The 19,924-nt window shown below is 39.2% G+C and overlaps 1 protein-coding gene and 1 long non-coding RNA gene across 5 annotated transcripts in view; one reads left to right on the top strand and one right to left on the bottom strand.

Annotated features, from left to right (window-relative positions):
* Positions 1–14,707, top strand: part of SKP2 (S-phase kinase associated protein 2) — a 33,352-nt gene extending 18,645 nt beyond the window's left edge. For 2 of the 4 annotated variants that reach the window (XM_045440261.1, XM_045440280.1), the window contains 4 exons: positions 1,314–1,444; positions 7,671–7,722; positions 7,891–7,998; positions 12,532–13,352. In XM_045440261.1, coding sequence (XP_045296217.1) covers positions 1,314–1,444; positions 7,671–7,722; positions 7,891–7,998; positions 12,532–12,745 — 505 coding nt within the window. In that variant the 3' untranslated portion in view covers positions 12,746–13,352. Of the gene's footprint in view, positions 1–1,313; positions 1,445–7,670; positions 7,723–7,890; positions 7,999–12,531; positions 13,353–14,516 lie in introns of those variants that run through there. The other 2 variants (XR_006702109.1, XM_045440270.1) reach the window with 2 other exon arrangements.
* LOC123577894 lies at positions 12,877–14,524 on the bottom strand. The gene is made up of 2 exons (XR_006702112.1): positions 13,580–14,524; positions 12,877–13,343 (listed from the first exon to the last, which is right to left on the bottom strand). It is a non-coding gene; the product is annotated as an uncharacterized LOC123577894 (long non-coding RNA).
* Positions 14,708–19,924: the final 5,217 nt, after the last annotated feature.

Below are 19,924 nucleotides of genomic sequence, written 5' to 3'. Positions count from 1 at the left end.
TTTCTTGAGCTATTCCTGATTCTGTGCTCCTGATGGTAACACAGCATCCATCCTTTACCCTCTGAACTTTGTTCAAGCTGAGGAGGCAGATCACTTGGGTTTGCTGGGGATACTTGTGTAGTGATCCCCCTTCTTTTTTTACTATTAAAATAAGGGAAATTTAGTACTGTGTTTATCAACAGTATGGTTGACATTAATCTGTTTATACCTGACTATTCAGTCAGGCCTTTTCCCTATAATATCCGTAGACCTAACTTATGCAAATATCGTAAATTTGGGTGGCTCCATGAAAAATATCTTCTGTGTCATATAATAATGTTAGTATATAAATAAAGGCTACAGTTACAGATACTACTAAATGGGAGGGGGACATGGCTCACAGAATACACAATACTGTGTTGTGTGTGTGCATTTGTGTGTCCTTTTTAATAATTCTTAATCTTTCTACTGTAGCATTGTATGTGTGTCTCTTTAATTTTTTTAATGTTTATTATTTTGAGAGAGAGAGAGCACAAGCAGGGGAGGGGCAAAGAGAGAGGGAGACACAGAATCTGAAGCAGGCTCTAGGCTCTGAGCTGTCAGCACAGAGCCTGACATGGGGCTCGAACTCACCAACTGTGAGATCAGGACCTGAGCAGAAGTCGGACACTTAACTAATGAACCGACCACCCAGGCACCCCCGTATATCTCTTTAATCTGTTGAAAGTAGATTACCTTTGGATAAAAATGTTACCAGTGAAGTAAAATGTGTAACCCTACATTTATTCAGCAGTGTCAGGAATGGGGTTTGTGGTTTAATGGTTGGATATTGTCTTTGAGTCCTTCATTTGCTCAGTTAGCAGAGGCCAGGTAAGATGAAGTGGCTTTTTGCAATGTCAACATTTCTTTATTGGGAATCCCTGGTATAATCCACCGATATATATATATTTTTTTAAAGTGTCTCGAGTGATTGTTCAGTCTCTGGTTGTTTGCTAACAACATGGTTGGTTGAAAAAGAAAACAGCCTAGAGTTTCTCCATCTAGTCCTGTAATGAGGTTTGAGCCATCTAGAGGAGAGTGTTCCCTCCATTTCCAGAAGGGGGCATCACTCACTAAGGCAACTTTCTGAGGCAAACCAGGGCAGGGGAGTGTGTCAGGAGGGGAGAAGGCAGTTTCAGGTGAGCAGAGGGAGGTAGCTGCTTAGAGAAGCAGAGGTTCTGTGCGTGAAATGGCAAGGACTCTATCTTCTCTTTGCAGCTTGAGACAGTGCTACTTACAGAACTCATTCCTGTGTTGTGCTTTCACGCTTTCCTTATTTCCCCTCTGGTGTGCAGATTGGATGAGCTGAACCTCTCCTGGTGTTACGACTTCACTGAGAAGCACGTGCAAGTGGCTGTCGCGCATGTGTCAGAGACCGTCACCCAGCTGAACCTCAGTGGCTACCGAAAGAATCTCCAGAGATCAGGTAAGACCCACTGGACACTGGACCCTTAATAGCGACCACACCGGCAGAAGGTTTCATTTACTGCAGAGCTTCTAAGTGCTGTCCTGCCTCCATTGTCTCAGTCCAGTACGCATAGTCTTGTTCCCATTGCCCAGAGGAGGTAGTAGCTGATTGGAAGGGTTAGGTGATGGACAGCCGGTGGGGTAGCATCAGGATTCGAATCCAGAATCTGGAAGTGAAAGCCCTTGTACTTTCAACCAATTTAAGCAGAACTTCTTTTAGTCAGCTGAATTATTAGGTAAGACCCCCAACATAGAATAGATGAATGCAGTGTTTGATCAGTAAGCAGTGGTGCTCAACCAGGGAGAGTTTTCCTGCCAAGGGGACATTCGGGGACGTCTAGAGACATTTGTGATTGTCACAGCTGCAGAGATGCTACCGGCATCCAGTGGGCAGCAGCCCGGAATGCAAGAAAGCAATGCACAGGACAGCAGAAGAACACAAAAAGATAATCTGACACAAATGTCAGAAGTACCAAGGTTTGAAAAACCCTGTTCTCAGCCCTGTTTATAAGATCATATTACAACTCTTCTTAATTCAGTCTAAGAGGATCATGATGTTGTTTAGTTTAATACGGGCATTTGAAGTCAGGGGTAATGTGCGAATAGCCAACAGTCTTTATAAGCCTCGACATTCAGTTGTGCTTTAATCTTCTAATATTGGCAAAACCTCGATTTGCAGAGATAAGTGTTTGCAAATGGCACAGGTTTTTTTTTTTTTAATGGCTTCTTGAGCTCTCAGGCTGTGGGCCACGCAAAGCCTTGTGAAGCTGCCAGCACACCTCAGCCGTGTCTTTATGACTTGATGTTAGCTCATAACTATTTTATTTATTATAGAGTTTATTATACTTTAAGAGATTTGAATCAGACATTTGGAGAATGTATCTTCTTAGAATATTAGTATTTGAGACATGCTTCTCCAGAACAAATGTGTCTTCAGCCAAGTAAGATGTATCAGGCAGTACAGAAGAGGAGCTAGATTCTTGGGAGCAGCCAGGGAGTTGAGTCCTTTGCCTGTGCCCAAGTCCAGACGCCTGCATCTTCAGACAGGGGATTATTTTCTTTTCTTTTTTTTTTTTAATTTGATTTTTTATTTTTTTAAATTTACATCCAAATTAGCATATAGTGCAACAATGATTTCGGGAGTAGATTCCTTAGTGCCCCTTACCCATTTAGCCCATCCACCCTCCCACAAGCCCTCCTGTAACCCTCAGTTTGTTCTCCATATTTATGAGTCTCTTCTGTTTTGTCCCCCTCCCTGTTTTTACATTATTTTTGTTTCCCTTCCCTTATGTTCATCTGTTTTGTCTCTTAAAGTCCTCATATGAGTGAAGTCATATGACTTTTGTCTTTCTCTGACTAATTTCACTTAGCATAATACTCCTCCAGTTCCATCCACGTAGTTGCAAATGGCAAGATTTCATTCTTTTTTGATTGCCGAGTAATACTCCATTGTATATATATACCACATCTTCTTTATCCATTCATCCATCGAGGGACATTTTGGGCTCTTTCCATACTTTGGCTATTGTTGATAGTGCTGCTCTAAACATGGGGGTGCATGTGTCCCTTCGAAATAGCACACCTGTATCCCGTGGGTAAATGCCTAGTAGTGCAATTGCTGGGTCGTAGGGTAGTTCTATTTTTAGTTTTTTGAGGAACCTCCATACTGTTTTCCAGAGTGGCTGCACCAGCTTGCATTCCCAAGGGGATTATTTTTTTTAGGCATCTGTAAAAGCAGCAGAGTGTTTTTCTTACCACTCTCCTATACACACGATACTTGTGTTTTACATTTTTCTCCTTTAAATACTGTTTTAAATCTGACTACAGTATTATACATTCTCAAAAGTACAGAAAATATGGAAAAACAGCAAGAAAAACAAATCATCAGCAATCTCACTAACATCTTGCTGCTTTTTTTCCTGCGTAAAAGTGTTTTTTAAAGTGGGACATAGTGCATGAAATACTTTAGAAAACGCTTTTATTCCCTCCAGATAATCCCATTTTTAGTAGCTCTCCCACATCATTGTCAGTGGCTGTGTGATATTCCATCAAATAGATAAAGAATGATTTATATTGATTGAATAATAATTCCTTCACTTGATCTCCTTGTAATGGACTTTTAGAGTCTTTCCAGTTTTTTCCTTTTATAAACAACCTTGTCATGAACATAAACAGACCTTTGAGTGCATTTCTAAGGGTGGGATCTTAAAAGTGGAATTGCTGAGTCAAGGATTGGGCTCTGTTCTTAAGCTCTGGGTAGTTCTTGCCAAATTGCCTCCCGAGGATTTTAAACTCCCACCAGTGAGCAGCCTCTTCACATTGAATCTCACCACTAGTTCTCTGCTCATCCCTAGGACAAGAAAAGGCAGTGCCTCATATCTGAATTTGCTGTTTCTTTATTGAGAGTCTTTCTGAATGAACAAGGTTCTAGCTGCAAGGTTGAGGAACTCTGCTATAGGCAAGCTGCTATTAATTTGTCCCAAGTTTGGCTTAAAACACTTCTCTTGTTCCTCCAGAAAAGAATAGAGAGCCTGTTTACCAAGGTTTGGCAAGAATAATGGGTAATAAAATCGTGCTTGCTAGACACATTCAGGGCAAGGACAAAGACCTAGAGTTTAAGTTGAAGTATGTGTTTTCTTAATTATATAGTGGGAATCAGATTTTTTTTAATATCTTTAACAATGGCACACACTGCTTCACTATTTAGAAGATAATATAAATGTTATTTTAGCTCCCAGACTGGTGCCAGTCTGCCCGGGTTCAGCTTCCTGCTCTGCCATTTACTTTGTGGTCGTGAGCAAGTTGCTAAACTTTCCTGTTCCTCAGTTTCCTCATGAGTAAAATGGAGGGAGTGGTAGTGAAGCCTGTCTCTTAGAGTTGCAGTTAAGAATAAACGGTTTAATCTCATATAGCATGTTAACGCTAGTGAGAGTACAATAATTGTTGGCTGTTACACCCCCACAGACCTCCCCATGGGGCAGTAGGGGCTGACCGAGGTCTTCGAGGACCCAGCTCTTGGTCTTGGATGTGCCCTTGACTTCTCTAGATGAAATCGCTCTCCCCTAAAATGATGGGTTAGATTTGGGGATTTGTAAGATGCCTTCTGGCTCAGGCAGAGCTCCGGTTAGTGGTGAAATGAAGGGGATCGTGTGTAGAGGGAATCTATACTCATAAGCAGTTACTATTTACTAACCCTTTCTGCTGAGGGATGGCCAGGGCTTAAGTGAGGGCTGGAGACCAACCAGTTTTACCCCCCAAGGTTTTGTTCTTTCCTGGGTGGCATCAAAATAACATGGTATCTGATTTTGAGTTTTGTTGATGGCTGGTTGGCTGGCTAGGTGGTGGGTGACTCAAAATTGTACTGTGCGCTTCTTCGTTTTTTAGTCACTCATTAAACAAATGTTTATTGAGCGCCTACGATGCACAAAGCCCTGTTCCAGACTTGGGAGCTGTGGCCTTGAACCAAACTGATGAAGTCACCCCTGTACAGCTTATGTTCTGGTGGGGGAGGCAGGCAACCAACAGATGACTAAATGTGATGAAAGGAGATGAGATGGAGGGAGAAAGAATGGAGCAGAGTGACCAGGCAGAGCACAGGCCAGAGGGGCTTATTTTCAAATGGAATGGCCAAAGAGGGCCTCTCGGAGGAAGTGATGCTTGAACAAAGGCCTGAGTGAAAGGCATGAGCTGTATAGATAAGTGAGGAAAGAACATTCTAGAACTGAGGACCAGCAAGTGCAAAGGCCTTATATGGGAGGCAGTGTGTGAGAGGGAGCAAGGAGGACAGTGATAGGAGGTAAGGTAGCCCCGGGTTCTCTAAGCTGAGGCAGAAGCTTTGTTCGGAATTTTCCTGAGTGAGATGGGAAGCCATTGTAGCATTTTGAGCAGCGAATGATGTGATATGATCTCACTCACCTTTAAAAGTCTTCTTCCGGTACCATGTTGAGAAAAGGCTGTAAGAGCCTCGGGTGGTGACTTTGGAGGTGGTAAGAAATGATCAGATGGTAAAAAGCCAACAGAACAGGCTTCAGTAACAGACTGGATGTGGGATGTGAGAAAACAGTTGAGTGTGACTTCGGGGTTCCAGCCTAAGCAGCTGGATGGGTGGCTTGAGTACCTTCTCAGAGATGGAAAAGACTTAGGGAAGGGGCAGATTTAGAGAAGAAATGAAGTTTTGCTTTTAGGCATGACTTTGAGATGCCTGTCACCTATCACAGTGGGTGTGTTGAGGAGACGGCTTAAAATGCAAGTCTAAGGGCGCTTGGGTGGCTCAGTCAGTTAAGCGTCCGACTTCAGCTCAGGTCACGATCTCGCGGTCTGTGAGTTCGAGCCCCGCGTCGGACTGTGGGCTGATGGCTCAGAGCCTGGAGCCTACTTCCGATTCTGTGTCTCCCTCTCTCTCTGCCCCTCCCCCGTTCATGCTCTGTCTCTCTCTGTCTCAAAAATAAATAAACGTTAAAAAAAAAAAATTTAAAAAAAAATTAAATGCAAGTCTAGGTTTAGGTTGCAGAGGAGGGATTGGGGCTGACGGCAGCCCCATGTTTTCCTTCCCACAGGAAATGAAGCTGGTTTTAAAAATAAATAACATCTACTGATTCATTTTCTGATTGCAAAGTAGCACATGCGACTTTCTTCCAAATTCTGCAAAGGTACCTGTGATTCCGCCACCCTTGTGTATATTTCCTTCTGGCCTTCCCCTGCTACACCCACTGGTTTTGTTTTCACTATACAGTATATCTTTAGTATTTTTTCATGTCATTAAGTGTTATTTAAAAGCTTTTGAAGGGGCACCTGGGGGGCTCTGTCCGTTAAGTGCCCAGCTTCGGCTCAGGTCATGATCTCACAGTTCATGAATTCGAGCTCCGCATCTGGCTCTTTGCTTTCAGCACAGAGCCTGCTTCAGATCCTCTGTCTCGTCCTCTCTCTGCCCCTCCCCTGCTCTCTCTCTCCCTCTTTCTCTCAAAAATAAATAAACATTAAAAAAATAAATAAATAAAAGCTTTTGAATAACTGTCATTGGCATTGTGTTCCACAGAATGGAGGGAGGTTAATGGATTAAAATAATTGGGGGAAGGGTTAGTATAGCTATGCTAAAATGAATGTCTTCGTGCACACCTAATTGTTTTTCTAAAATTGGAATTACTGAGCCAAAGTGCTGAGTGTATAATGCTCAGAACACACACACACACACACACACACACACACACACAAAGAATCTGCTTATCCTAAAAAAATCCATTTGCTCCCCTGAATGGCTGCAGGAAATTAAATATCCACTTGCAGTGTATGTGAGATCTGCTTAATTATATTTCATCAATTCTGGGTATTATGATAAAAATTTTTTTTCATTTGATGGCTAAAAAGCAATATTCCAATTTTATTTTGCTTTTCTTACTCCATTTATACCTGTTTTGCCAAGTATCTCTTCATATTCTTCACCCATTTTCTATATTTAGCTTTCTCTTCTCTTTATAGAAGACCATTAACTGTCTATTGCATGTATGTTGAAAACATTTGCAGTTTTCTGACACTTCTTTAATTCTGTTTGTGTTTTGTGTTGCTTTAACATGGTAGAGTTAAAATTTTTATGTAGCAAATTGTCAGTGTTTCCTTTGTGTGTTCTTTTGTGTTTAGAAAAGCCTGACCTATCCCAAGATCCAGTGAAAGAAAATACTCATATTTTTGCATTTAGGACTTGTTAATATGTATGGAATTTATTTGGAAATATTATTTGAGTTGGAGAAATAAGTCTTTTTCTGCCTGTGGTAGCAATATCATTTTTTAAAAATAATCCATGATTTCCCCTATTGATTTTAAGTGCTACCTTTATAATACGTTGTTTGTTTATATATGGTGGTGTTTGTTTTTGCTTTTTGCTATTATGAATGGGATTTTTGTTTGTTTTCTTTTCTTCCCCAGCCAGTTTTTGCACATACATAGATAAGCTATGGATTGTTGTTAACCTGTTGTGTTACATAGTTCTGCTACTATTTTCAGTTGATTCTCTTGGATTTTCTGGGTTCAAAAATCTTACATGCCAAGATGATGACTTTGTGTTTTGTGTCTAATAGAGTGACTAATTGCATTGTCCCAAAGTTTTATTAGCACAATGTTAAAGATAGTGTTAATAGCAGATACCCTTGTGGTGTTCCTCATTTAATCGTGCACATCATTTTTTCCCCTAGATGTCTCTACCTTAGTTGGAAGATGCCCCAATCTTGTCCACCTAGACTTAAGGTATTTTTTTTGTTTATTTCTTTTCAAACAAAAATTGAAAAGTCATGACTGATCATTGAAGGAGGAAAGCATCTTAACATGTTGAAGGAACCAAACGGTCAGCTAATTCTGTTTTCTCCATCTGAAGTCATGGATAGGTTGGGAATTTTTTCTTCTGCTCTGTTACAGTGATAGTGTCATGCTGAAGAATGACTGCTTTCCAGAATTTTACCAGCTCAACTACCTCCAACATCTGTCACTCAGTCGATGCTATGATATCATACCTGAAACTTTACTGTAAGTATTTTCATTGTCTAAAACTAGAAGACAGGGAGCAAAGGAGATGCCACTTGGGATTAATATCTGTTATTGTAAGTAGCAGATGTTTAAAACTTGGCATCAATATTAGTGGGCCACAAATAGGTTAGGGAAGACCAGCAAAATAGAAAACCCAAGGCAAAATTTTTTGTTTAAAATATCTAGAAAAGTTGAGTTGATTGGGATAGTTTACTAAACATTTATTATTTACCTAGAAGCAGGTTTAGATATTACAATACTGTACTAATATCTGGAAGATTTACAAAAGGAGAAGACAGTTTTTACCTCTGGGGAGCTCACAGTAATAACTGGGAGGCAGATCAGTGGAGGCTTCCCCCCGACCCCATAATTTTCAAATCAACCCCAGTTGACTGTGAGAGGCTCCCTCTGGCCTTGGAGGAAAGTTGTGTCATCTTCTAGTGATGGCTGTTCTGGACGGTAGTCAGGGAATGGGAAGAATGGCAGAATGTAAATGGTAAATATCAGAAGAGTCTAATGCTGTCTTGGAATAGGGGGAGATTGAAGTCCAGAAGAGAAAAATGTCTTAGCCCAAAGCTGTAAAGTAAGTTAATGACTGAGCCGGGTCTATGTCCTAGGTTTTCTGGACGGATGAAAATAGTCTATATCTAATCCGGTAGCTCTTAGGAGGGTTAATTTTGTACCTGCTCAGCAACTTCCACAAAAATTTGCACAAAGGAAAAAGAAGTCTGATCTGTCTTTCTTTTGGAAAGTGCTATGCTCAAGTCATCCCAGGAATAATATTATTTATTTGTTTGTTTTTAAAAAGTTTCCTTTCTTTTATCCCCAAAGGGCTGGAAGATCCTTCCTCATGTAGAATGTAAATGCATAGCAATGTCATTGAAAACCACAAGAAGTCAGTATCTTGAATTTGGTCAGGTGCCCTTCTTTCTTATTCCAGCCAGTATGCCCTGAAAGAGGCTGCTGACCTCCTGTATGTAGCTCACTATCCAGATGAAGGTAATTTAGCCTCTGGCGTCTACCAAAGAAAGGTGGTGAATTTGAACAAAGAATTTATGTGGTCTTTGAATGATTGGTTTGAATCTTCTAAGTTGGTTTTAAGAATTAATAAATCAGACACTTCAGGTATCTGAAGGTAACTTCAGGTTAACTAGTAGAATTAGAGAGTCCAGGAATTCTATTTTTAATTAATCTTGGGGCTCAGGGTCTCTGCTGGTATCTCATTTGAAAAAGCACTGCCTAACAAGGATGCTAGGATTTACATCCGTGGCTCTGAGAGGTAGGGTGTAAATTCATATCCATGGAACTGTTACTGAAATCTCCTGCCCTTTCTAGTATCCCAAACTCCTAGGAGCCTCTAGCATCTACCTAGAAAGGCATTTCTGTCTTCCGTCTTTCCTGTCCTTGCCCTCTGGGCTTCAGCCTCATTGCCTGTGCAACCCCCTGGGGATCAGTGTGTTTTGGTTGCTTTTCTCAAGAGAATCTATCCAGATGTCTCACTTTCGTTCTTTCTCTCCAGAAAAAGAAGCTAAGCAGGTAATCCCCAGATGTTGTTTTTTGGGTTTTTTTTTTTTTTTTTCTTGAGCAGAGGCTAAGGGAAGGCTGTGAGCTCTCACAGTTTAGTATTTTTATCCAGTAGGATAGTAACACTTCCATGGTGTAATACCTGCAGGCAGTATGACTTGATGCTTAAGCGTACAGACCTCAGGTCACAACAGACTTAGGTTTGAACCTTCACTGCCTTCTTGTGACTTGTCTAAATCTTACCTTGAAATGAGAGAAATAGGGGCATCAGGAGTTTAATTTACAAATCAGACCACCAAAAGAGTAACACAGAGAGAAAAGATGCTGTACTTGAACTTTAAGGTAAAAGAGGATGTTTCTTCAGGCATTATGTAAATAATATGTACATTGATTTACCTTCTGAACCCATTAAGATTAGTTTGCTTGTACCCTATCCTTAGGAGTTTTTCAAGATAAAGTGTTATTCTCTCTACTTCCATTCCGGCAGCTGATGTATTTGAAATTCATAGTAAGAATTCTAGGATCCTCAGTAGTAATTTTGAGAAAGCCGTTTATGCTAAAGAATTTTTATTTCTTATCTCAAAGGTGGGAAAATAAAATTTGAATGACTTTCTTCTGTAATGATAGTGCTTTAGAATACTTGGGTAATCAGATTTTTCTTCCCCAGGATATGTCCGCATTGTGTCTATTTTCTTACGCCTTTATCGATCTTATCCCATAAGTCTGAACTCTCTTCTGATTGTTCTGTATTTCTCATTCAAGTAAGAAAGCCAAGCTGGAGGTAGCAAACTGATCTGGCATTAGGAGAGACTAAATAAAAAGTCTGTTGTAGGGAGAATTCCTAGTTAGGCATTTACTAAATTTTATAAGGAAAACAGGATCGTGTAGTGGAGGTGAGGTATGAACGTGTGAGGGGGTCTGTAAATATCTTCTGTTTACTGAGATTCAGCAAAGATACTAAAGACATTACCAGTGTCCGTTTATGCTTCCTAAATTAGAAGTCATTGCTCTTCAGAGATTTATTCCTATTCACCAGCCTTCAGTTGCTTTTCAATCTAGAAAGATGCTTAGAAATTTGTTCTGCTGCGTTGTAGATGACACATGTACGAAGGGGCTTTCAGTGTTTTTTTTATTTTTGTGATCTCGTTAAAAGTGTAAAGACTTTCTGGTTTTTTGACTTGGGTTGGTCCATTGTCCACCATCCCATCAAAGGCAGCTCCCTCCTTTTTCAGCTGGGACACCTGAGTGTCTTCTGAGAATCTGCTGTCATGTCCTTCCTCGCCGAGCGTCCTTCCCAGCGCTGTTGCAAGAACATTTCCTCTTCTGCCATCCGCTGTACCTCCTTTCCTTGCTCCCACCTCTAGGTTCTGCTTCTGACACCGTCCACTATAGAATGACTTACAGTTTGTCTAATTTGGATATCGTAGCACCTGAATTTTCATCACAAAGTTCTCAAATACTCAGATTTCACGTAAGAGGGACTTAAGGTTGGGGCGGAATTGCTGTCATCTTAAGCAATGACGAGTATGAACATCTATGAATTGTGATCTTTCTTTGCACTTCTGTCTCTATGGTCCAGAGGTTAGTTTACTTCAAGAACAGCAGTTTGTTCTTCCTGATTTTCTTTGGTGTCTGTTGTAACCTCCAGATCTTATTGGCCTTTTATGAACACCAAGCATATTTATTTTATTTAGATAGTACTCGTATTTTCTAAAGTGCCCTTCATCTTTATTCAGCTAACATGTATTGAACGTCTATGGTGTTTACTACTCTCTGTTGAATGTAGAATAAATACATTTAGAGGGTAGTGGGGTGACTGGGAGAACAGGTTGAACGTGGAAAAGTCCTAAGGCCAGCTGAACAGTTTGAGTTCCGTAAACAAGAGGGCAGCATCAAAGGCTGTGGAGCAGGTGAGTGGGAGGGGTGACATAATCTGAGCTAGGCTCTAGGAAGATGCCTTGGGCACTGGTATATAGAATAGGCTGGAAGGAAGAAAGATTGGAGGCAAGGTGACAATTATTGTGAGGAAAGTTTGGTTTTTTAGTAGTTACCAGCAAAATGAAAATATAAAGGATGCTTCTAACTCTAGGTCACTGATGTGTTCATTGATCTGCAGTGGGATTTTGTTGATATTCCAAACTAAATATTCCCTTTCCTAAGACTTTGTACTGTGTGTCCCAACCTGGAGCAAATACAGATCAGAGAGATGAATTTCTAAGCACATAGATCTGGGTTAAGAAGAAAGAATCATTACCTAAAGTATTTACTTTGGAGAAATAGGCTCCCTTTTTTGTGGACCAGAATTTCACTGTTGACAGAGTTGTATTTCACTTAATGGGAAATAGCTGAGAAGAGGATTGGCCTATATGTGACCAAAACCAAACCAAAACAACAGCAAAAATGGTAATGTGTGGAGAAGTCAGATGACTCTTGCCTCTCGTAGAAAAGGTGTGACTGATTATTTCTTTTTTTCTGTCTGCACCCAACTATATAACCCCGTCTAAAAGATCTTAGTGAAGTCACTGTTAGGTTTTATCACAGGTAATGGACTTATTAAGAAGTTACCTTAACTTCTGCTGCTGATCTTTTGAGAGGAAGAGCCTAGTTCAACTAAAGGTCAAGTCCATATTTTGAAATCACATGTAACTTGTGGTGATTCTTTACCATCACTACCTTCTAGCTTCTCACAACACAGTAATGCCTTTCGTTTTAAATCAAGAATGGAGAAAGGAAGCAAATATGGTTGGGTTTTAAACCTCAGAGTTTTTAGGTTGTGAGAAATTTAACAAAATGTGCTGCGTGTGTCCTAAGGCTGTGTTGTCTTGAGCCTCAGTCTGTGCTTGCTGGTTTGATTCACCTTTGCTGTTTTCTCAAATCCTTGATTGCGAATTATGTTTTCAGTTTGCGTTTTATAGAATATGATACAAATTGTAAAAATTGGGTCATGTAACCCTAGTGGATCTGTTACCATAGATACTGCTACTCTGAAAGGTTTCTCTTCCTTTCCAGTGAACTTGGAGAAATTCCCACACTAAAAACACTACAAGTTTTTGGAATCGTGCCAGACGGTACCCTTCAACTGTTAAAAGAAGCCCTTCCTCATCTACAGATTAATACTTCCCATTTCACCACCATTGCCAGGCCGACCACTGGCAACAAAAAGAACCAGGAGATATGGGGCATCAAATGCCGGCTGACACTGCAAAAGCCCAGTTGTCTATGAAGTATTTTTTGCAGGATGGTGTCTCCTCTTTTCTTTGGAACAGGGAAAATAGGCAGGAAGCCCGCTTGCTGGAGCACTCAGCTATTGTTATTCTTGGTTTTCCCTTTGCCTTCATTCTGCAAGTATATTAGACAACCATTGAGAGAGAAAACTATGAAGTTTTGCTTTTTCTAAGTAACTATAAAAGCTTCCGTCACTGCTTCTGTGCCTTTAAAAGCCTAAGTTTTAGGCCTTTTGAAATTTTAGGAGAACCGGTAATTTCAAGAGACCTTAAACAGCAAGATTTGAGCCACCTCTTCCAAGTGCCCTTCTTATTCAGTCTATTTAGAATCAAGTATAAGAGTCACCACCAGCAAATCATTTTCACAGTCTATATGGTAACTTTCTTCTATTTAACTTTTCAGTATTGCTTTATGAGACATAGATTGGTAGAAGAATAAGCTATTTGTATTGTGAGTGGAACAAAAGAATCATAGGACGGATAGTAGCATTTGTGGTCATCTCTTCTGGAGATAGAAAAATATGCATTTCAACTTTGCCTTTAGATTTGAAGCTAGGTTCATGGAAATAAATAGCCCTGGGCAATTCACCTTGAAACCTAAATTTTTTTTTTTTTTTTTTTCAACGTTTTTATTTTATTTTTTGGGACAGAGAGAGACAGAGCATGAACGGGGGAGGGGCAGAGAGAGAGGGAGACACAGAATCGGAAACAGGCTCCAGGCTCTGAGCCATCAGCCCAGAGCCCGACGCGGGGCTCGAACTCACGGACCGCGAGATCGTGACCTGGCTGAAGTCGGACGCTTAACCGACTGCGCCACCCAGGCGCCCCGAAACCTAAATTTTAAAAAACAGCTAACCAACCAGAGGTAAAGAATTGGTATGGACTTTGAAGGCTCAAGAGGCAACTTTCTATGACGAGTTAATCTGAAGTACCCTCTAATGCACGTTACTGAAGTTTCCTTCATGGACTTTGTTCCCAGAATTCTGTATTAGCTGAGGAAACAGAATTGTGGTCTACTAACTTTGCGATCAAATCATGTTAAGTGGGTTCTTTAGCTTTTAAAATGGCTCACTTTGTTTTAGAAAAGTGGTGGTAACCAGTCTTTGTTCTCGAAATTTTGGACAGAATGCCAAACTGAAGTTGCCTGCCATTTTCCTTTATTGCCAAGGCTCTTAAAGTTATTTTTATATTACTCTGGAATCAAGTATTTTAAATTGCCTTTAAAAAAAAAATTGTCTCCCACAGTAATTGTTTGAAAGCCATTGTTTTATAAAGTTACTGGACCTAGAGTCCTGTGAGAAGAACTGCATGCTCGTTCACTCAGAAAGACACGCCAGAAGTAGGTATGTGTTCTGTGCAGTTTCAAAGCAGTAAGACAGCTTGAACCTATGTAAAAGTTAAAACTCAGGTGTGGAACCTTTTGATAGGAACAGTGATTTTTTTTTTTAATGGTGTCTAGAAGAAAAATGATTAAGTTCTACTTAAAAAAAAAACAAAAAAAAAACGACACAAAACACTAACTTCCTATTTACACTGATGACCTTCCCTGATGTTCAAAATGGAACAAAAAAAGCCAAAACCCGTCATTTCTATTAACGTTGTTTTCAAATCAGGTTTTTCGAATGTTGGAAACAACGACGCAAAGTGCCCTTACCTGCTCAGACCTAAGGACGAACATTTTACAGTGGTGTTATACAAGAAATGATTATGTTTTGATTTTGTACTGGTTAAAAAAGTGCTAAATTTACTACATGAAATTATTGTTTACAGATTAGTGACAAGGGCTGATGATAGGATCCAGATGGGCTGTGATTTCCAGATGCCCTCAGACACACAGTACTTCCAGACTCAAGTCCAGCCATAAGCTATTTTGCTAACATGTCAGAGTAATCTGTATTTTTGTATGTGATTTCTACTTTTATAGACTTGTTTTAAAATAAAACACATTTTTATAAAAATGAGTACTTCAGCTAACTTGTATTCCTTTTTTCTTTCTCTCTTTTTTTTTTTTTTTTTTTTTTTCTTAAGTCCGGTGGTTAAAATTAGAAAGCATTTGGTGTGGTGTGCCCTTGATCCTGGCCCTCTAGTTAAGGCCCTACAAAATGAGCCCTAAAATGATCCTCTTTGTTCCATCCACTTCATCTGCTTATTATCAAATTAAAATGATAGTTTATAAGGCTTTCGGAGAAGGTGCTAAATACAGGCTTTTTCTTTACAGTGCTTCTAAAATAGTAGCATTTCTAAAACATTTGCAGTTCAGGTGATGAGTGTGATAGTCAGGTACTATCAATGAAAGGCAGCTGGTAGCACTTTTTAAATAGAGACTGGGTCAGCTTATACTGCATATTTTACTTTAATTAGGAAACTTTGAATAGTTCAGTCTGTACCTACAGATCTTGGGAATTCAGTTTCTTTTGAACTCGTCCATTCAAATGGTAGTGTGATTCTTACTGAACATTACCCAGCTTTTCTGGCTGCTTTTCATTATGTTCTGTTATTATCACTACTATGCTTCCTTTTTTTAATGATGAAAAATGTCAAATACATGCAAAAAGTAGACCATATCATAACCTCATTATTTTCTTTTGTCATTAAGTTATGGCCTATCCCATTTTATCTATCATTGCACCCCCCCAACACACACACTCATACCCCGACCTGCACAGATTACTTTGAAGCAAAATTTCTAAGTATTTTAGTATATACATCTGAAAGATATTCTCCTGAATTATTTCTGAAACATTAAATATCAAGATGCTGTTGAAAGTCCCCCATTTGGTCTCAGGTGCTTTCTAACATGAGTTTGATGAGGCTCCAGACATGATCTATACATTGCATTTGATTGACATTTTCTTAAGTCTCTTAATCTTTGGGGTCCGCCCCTGGCCCCCGCCCCAAATTTTTTACTTTGCAGTTTGTTTATAGATGGAACTAGGTTGTTTGTCCTGTGTTCTACATTGTGACTTTTGTTGATGTGATCTCTGTATAACAGGTTAACCTGTCTCTTATTTCCATAAACTGGTAGTTAGATTCAGCAACAAAAAGCTCTAGACCAAGGGTGATTTTGCCACCCGGGAGACATTCGGTAATGCCGGAAAACGTTTTTGGTTGTCACAAGTAGAGAGGTGCTATTGGCATCTAGTGGACGGAGGCTACGGATGCAGCTAACCACCTTGCGGTTTATAGGACAGCTCCGCACAGCAGTGTTAACCTGCTACAAAATGTCAGTAAGTGCCAGAGTTGTGAAACCCTGATCTCGACGCTTCTTACAAGTTCTTTTTCTGGTGAATCGATACTTGCTAAGTGGTATTATTCTTCCATCAGGAGACACATAACATCTGGCTGTCATTCTTTTTATGATTCTGGCATCTGCCTGTGGCCCTCGATTCCTCCCTTTCATACTCTAGCCACAAGTTCCAGAGATCCAAATTTTTGTATAAAGTAACATATCCCTTCTGTCCTGGTGAACTTCATTTCCGTCCCACATTTACTAAAGATTTACAGTGTGGAGGATACTGTGTTTGAGCAGCAGCACCGGGGATGATGCAGAGCCTCTGAGGAAAGGCACTAAGTAACCCAGGGGCTGGGAAAACTAGAAAGAAGCTCCTTTCCACTGGATACCCTCGCCCTGGAACAAGCAAAAAAGCAACCTCTTTCCTCTCCCTTTCCCAAACTAGCCAAATATCCAAGGAAGTCATAAAGTCTCTTCATCAAGAGGCTAACTCTTTGTGATACAGGTTGGAGTTCTAGACTTTGGCAATATTACTGCATTTCAAGTGGATAATCTACAATAGCCCATTTAAAATGCTTACAGAAGGATTTATAAGATTAATACAATGATCCTGTGAGGAATCCTTTCATGAAGAAAAGATGTTTCGAAGAGAAGATCGGAGGCAGGAGGAAATAGCAAAGCGTAATTGCCAGAGATATTTAAATTATTTTCTTGTGAAAGCCAAGAAGAGCCAGTTTAGTATGGCAACAACATCATTCAAGCCCTCCTTGTCCATTCAAAGAAGGTAAGTGTGGAGAAATAAACTATTTGTAGCTGGGGGAAATGTTTGTTTAATAGAAGTTTGTAAAAACCTGGTTCTCGAATACTGTATACTTACTTCAAACATCCATATATCAGGTCCCCCCACACACACCATAAGTAAAGAATGTTAAATTTCAGTGTATGAAAACTATTGTTTGTTCTTTCAATTAGCAGTTTCTTCTCTGGTAGTCCCAGTCCTTATTCATTGTAGAGGTACAGATGAGAACTCATCCCTACTCCCCAGAAGCTCTACTGGGAGAGAAAGCTGTATGTTATTCCGATCTCTTCAACGGTTTTTTCGGAATCCAAAGTTTGATTTGATTTTCTTTAGCAATTGATATTTGACTTTTTAAAAGGGAGAAATGAATGAGGTTAGTTATAATCCATCCCTTTACTATCTTATAAAATATTCAAATTAAAATGTTCTTTTCAGGGCGCCTGGGTGACTCAGTTGGTTAAGCATCCGACTTTGGCTCAGGTCATGATCTCACGGTTCGTGAGTTTGAGCCCTGCATCAGGCCCTGTGCTGACAGCTCAGAGCCTGGAGCCTGCTTCAAATTCTGTGCCTCCCTCTCTCTCTCTGCCCTTCCCCTGCTCTCACTCTTGTCTCACGGTCTCTCAAAAATAAATAATAAACATTAAAAATTTTTTTTTTAATATTCTTTTCTATTTTTCTCTTAGTCCCTCCTTGTGTAGTCAGTAATTTTCTTAAAAATGTATCTTAAAGCCTATGACACTTTAAAAAAATACTCTTCCTATTTTCCTTAATGTAGAAAACTTAAACCTTCTCATTGACTTACACCCTAATCTCATGCTTATTTTTAATGTTAATGTCAAGAATAAGCTGCATTTGAAGTAATTTCTCCTTGTAGCTCAGCAGTTCATCAGTATATTTACTCTTTTCCTTCTCATATATATAATTTTGTCTCATTATTTATCTGTCACATTATCGCTGGGAACTTTTTTGCACAATTGTCTTGGTAGGTACTACTATCCTTAAGTATAGTGATACATATATGATACATTGGCACAATGGATTGAATTTTTTAGTAATTTAAATCCTAAATTACGTTTTTTCTAAGCTTTTTAAAATTGAAGGATAGTTTTATTTTTATTAGTTTTTATTTTAAACTAAGTTTATTAGTTTCAGGCATACAACAGAGTGATTTAACAATTATACATTAATTATACATTATGCATTAATAATTAATGATTATACAGCACTCACCATGATAAGTATAGTTGCTATCTATCACCAAACAACATTATCACACTTTTATTGACTTTTTCATTTCCATGACTTATATTATGACTGGAAACTTATACTTCACTCCCCTTCCCTTGTTTCACCTGACTCCCTACTCCTCCCCTCTGGCAACCACTAGTTTGTTTCTGCATTTATGAGTATGTTTCTGTTTGTTCATTTTCTTTTTTTAAATTACACATATAAGTGAAATCCTATAGTGTTTGTCTTTCTATGACTTCTTTCACTTGGCATAATACCCTTTAGGTCTGTCCATGTTGTCACAAATGGCCAGATTTCATTTTTTAATAGGTAAATAATGTTTCACTGTATACCACATCTTTGTCCATTCATCTGTCGATGGACACTTGGGTTGCTTCCCTATCTTGACTATCGTAAGTAATGCTGCAGTGAACATAGGGGTGCATATATCTCTTTGAATTAGTGTTTTTGTTTTCAGATATTTGGAAATGGTATTGTTGCATCATATGATAGTTTTATTTTAAATATTTTGAGGAGCCTTCATATTCTTTTCCATAGTGGCTACATCAGTTCCCACCAACAATGTACAAGGGTTCCCTTTTCTCCATGTCCTCGCCAACCCTTGTTATTTCTTGTCTCTTTGAAAATAATCATCTGGTAGGTATGAGGGGACATCTCTTTGTGATTTTAGTTTGCATTTCCCTGATGATTAGTGATGTTGAGCATCTTTTCATGTGTCTATTGACCATCTGTATGTCTCCTTTGGAAAAATGTCTATCCGGGTCTTCTGTTCCTTTTAATGCGATTATTTTTGGTATTGAGTTGTGTGAGTTCTTTATATATTTTGGATACTAACCCCTTATCGGATATATCATTTGCAAATATTTTCTTCCATTCACTATTTTTTTTATGTCTATTTTTTTAACTGACGGTTTCCTGTCCTGTACAAAAGCTTTCTATTTGGATGTAGTTTCATTTGTTTTTTGCTTTTGTTGCCATTGCCTGAGGAAGCACATCCCCCCCAAAAAAATTGCTAAAACTGATGTCAAAGAGTTTACTGCCTATGTTTTCTTTTAGTTTTATGGTTTCAGGTCTTTAAGTCTTTACCCCATTTTGAGTTTATATTTGTATCAGGTACAAAAAAGTGCTGTAGTTTCATTCATTTGCATATAGCTGCCCAGTTTTCCCAGCACCGTGTATAGAAGAGGCTGTCTTTTCCCATTGTGTATTCTTGCCATCTTTGTCACAGATTATAGTTGATCCTTGAAGAAAATGGGTTTGAACTTTACAGGACTACTTATATGCACGATTTTTGAATAAACATATTAGAAAAATTTTTGGAGATTTGTGACAATTTGAAAAAGTTCTTAGGTGAACTTTGTAGCCTAGACATATCAAAAGTGGCTAAATATGTCATACGTGCATAAAATATATGCAGATACTAGTCTATTTCATCAATTACTACCATAAAATACACACAAATCTATTATAAAATGTTAAAATTTATCAGAACTTCCATAAACACACACAGACAGTACTTGGTGCCATTTGCAGTTGAGAGAAACGTAAACAATGTAAAGATGCGGTATTAAACCATAACTGCGTAAAATTAACTGCAGTCCATACTGTACTATTGTAGTAGATTCGTAGCCACCCCCTGTTGCAATTTCAGTGAGTTCCAGTATCGCGAGTGATCACTTAAAATACCATGTGATGCTAATAATCTCATGAGCAGTTCATCTCCTGTAAGTTGCATATTGCTTTTAAAAAGCGATCTCCCATGGTTCTCACATATTTTTCATTGTGCTCAGTACAACTGTAAGCCTTGAAGAACACCTGAGGACCCATATGAAGTGCCACTCGTGACACTGAAAGTGGTCCCAGGAAGCAAAGTCATGACATTACAAGAAAATGTTGATT

This window comes from Leopardus geoffroyi, chromosome A1 (assembly GCF_018350155.1).
Source record: "Leopardus geoffroyi isolate Oge1 chromosome A1, O.geoffroyi_Oge1_pat1.0, whole genome shotgun sequence".
NCBI classification, from domain to species: Eukaryota; Metazoa; Chordata; class Mammalia; order Carnivora; family Felidae; genus Leopardus; species Leopardus geoffroyi.
Note: the sequence above shows the minus strand (reverse complement) of the source record. Positions and strands in the feature narration are given on the sequence as shown.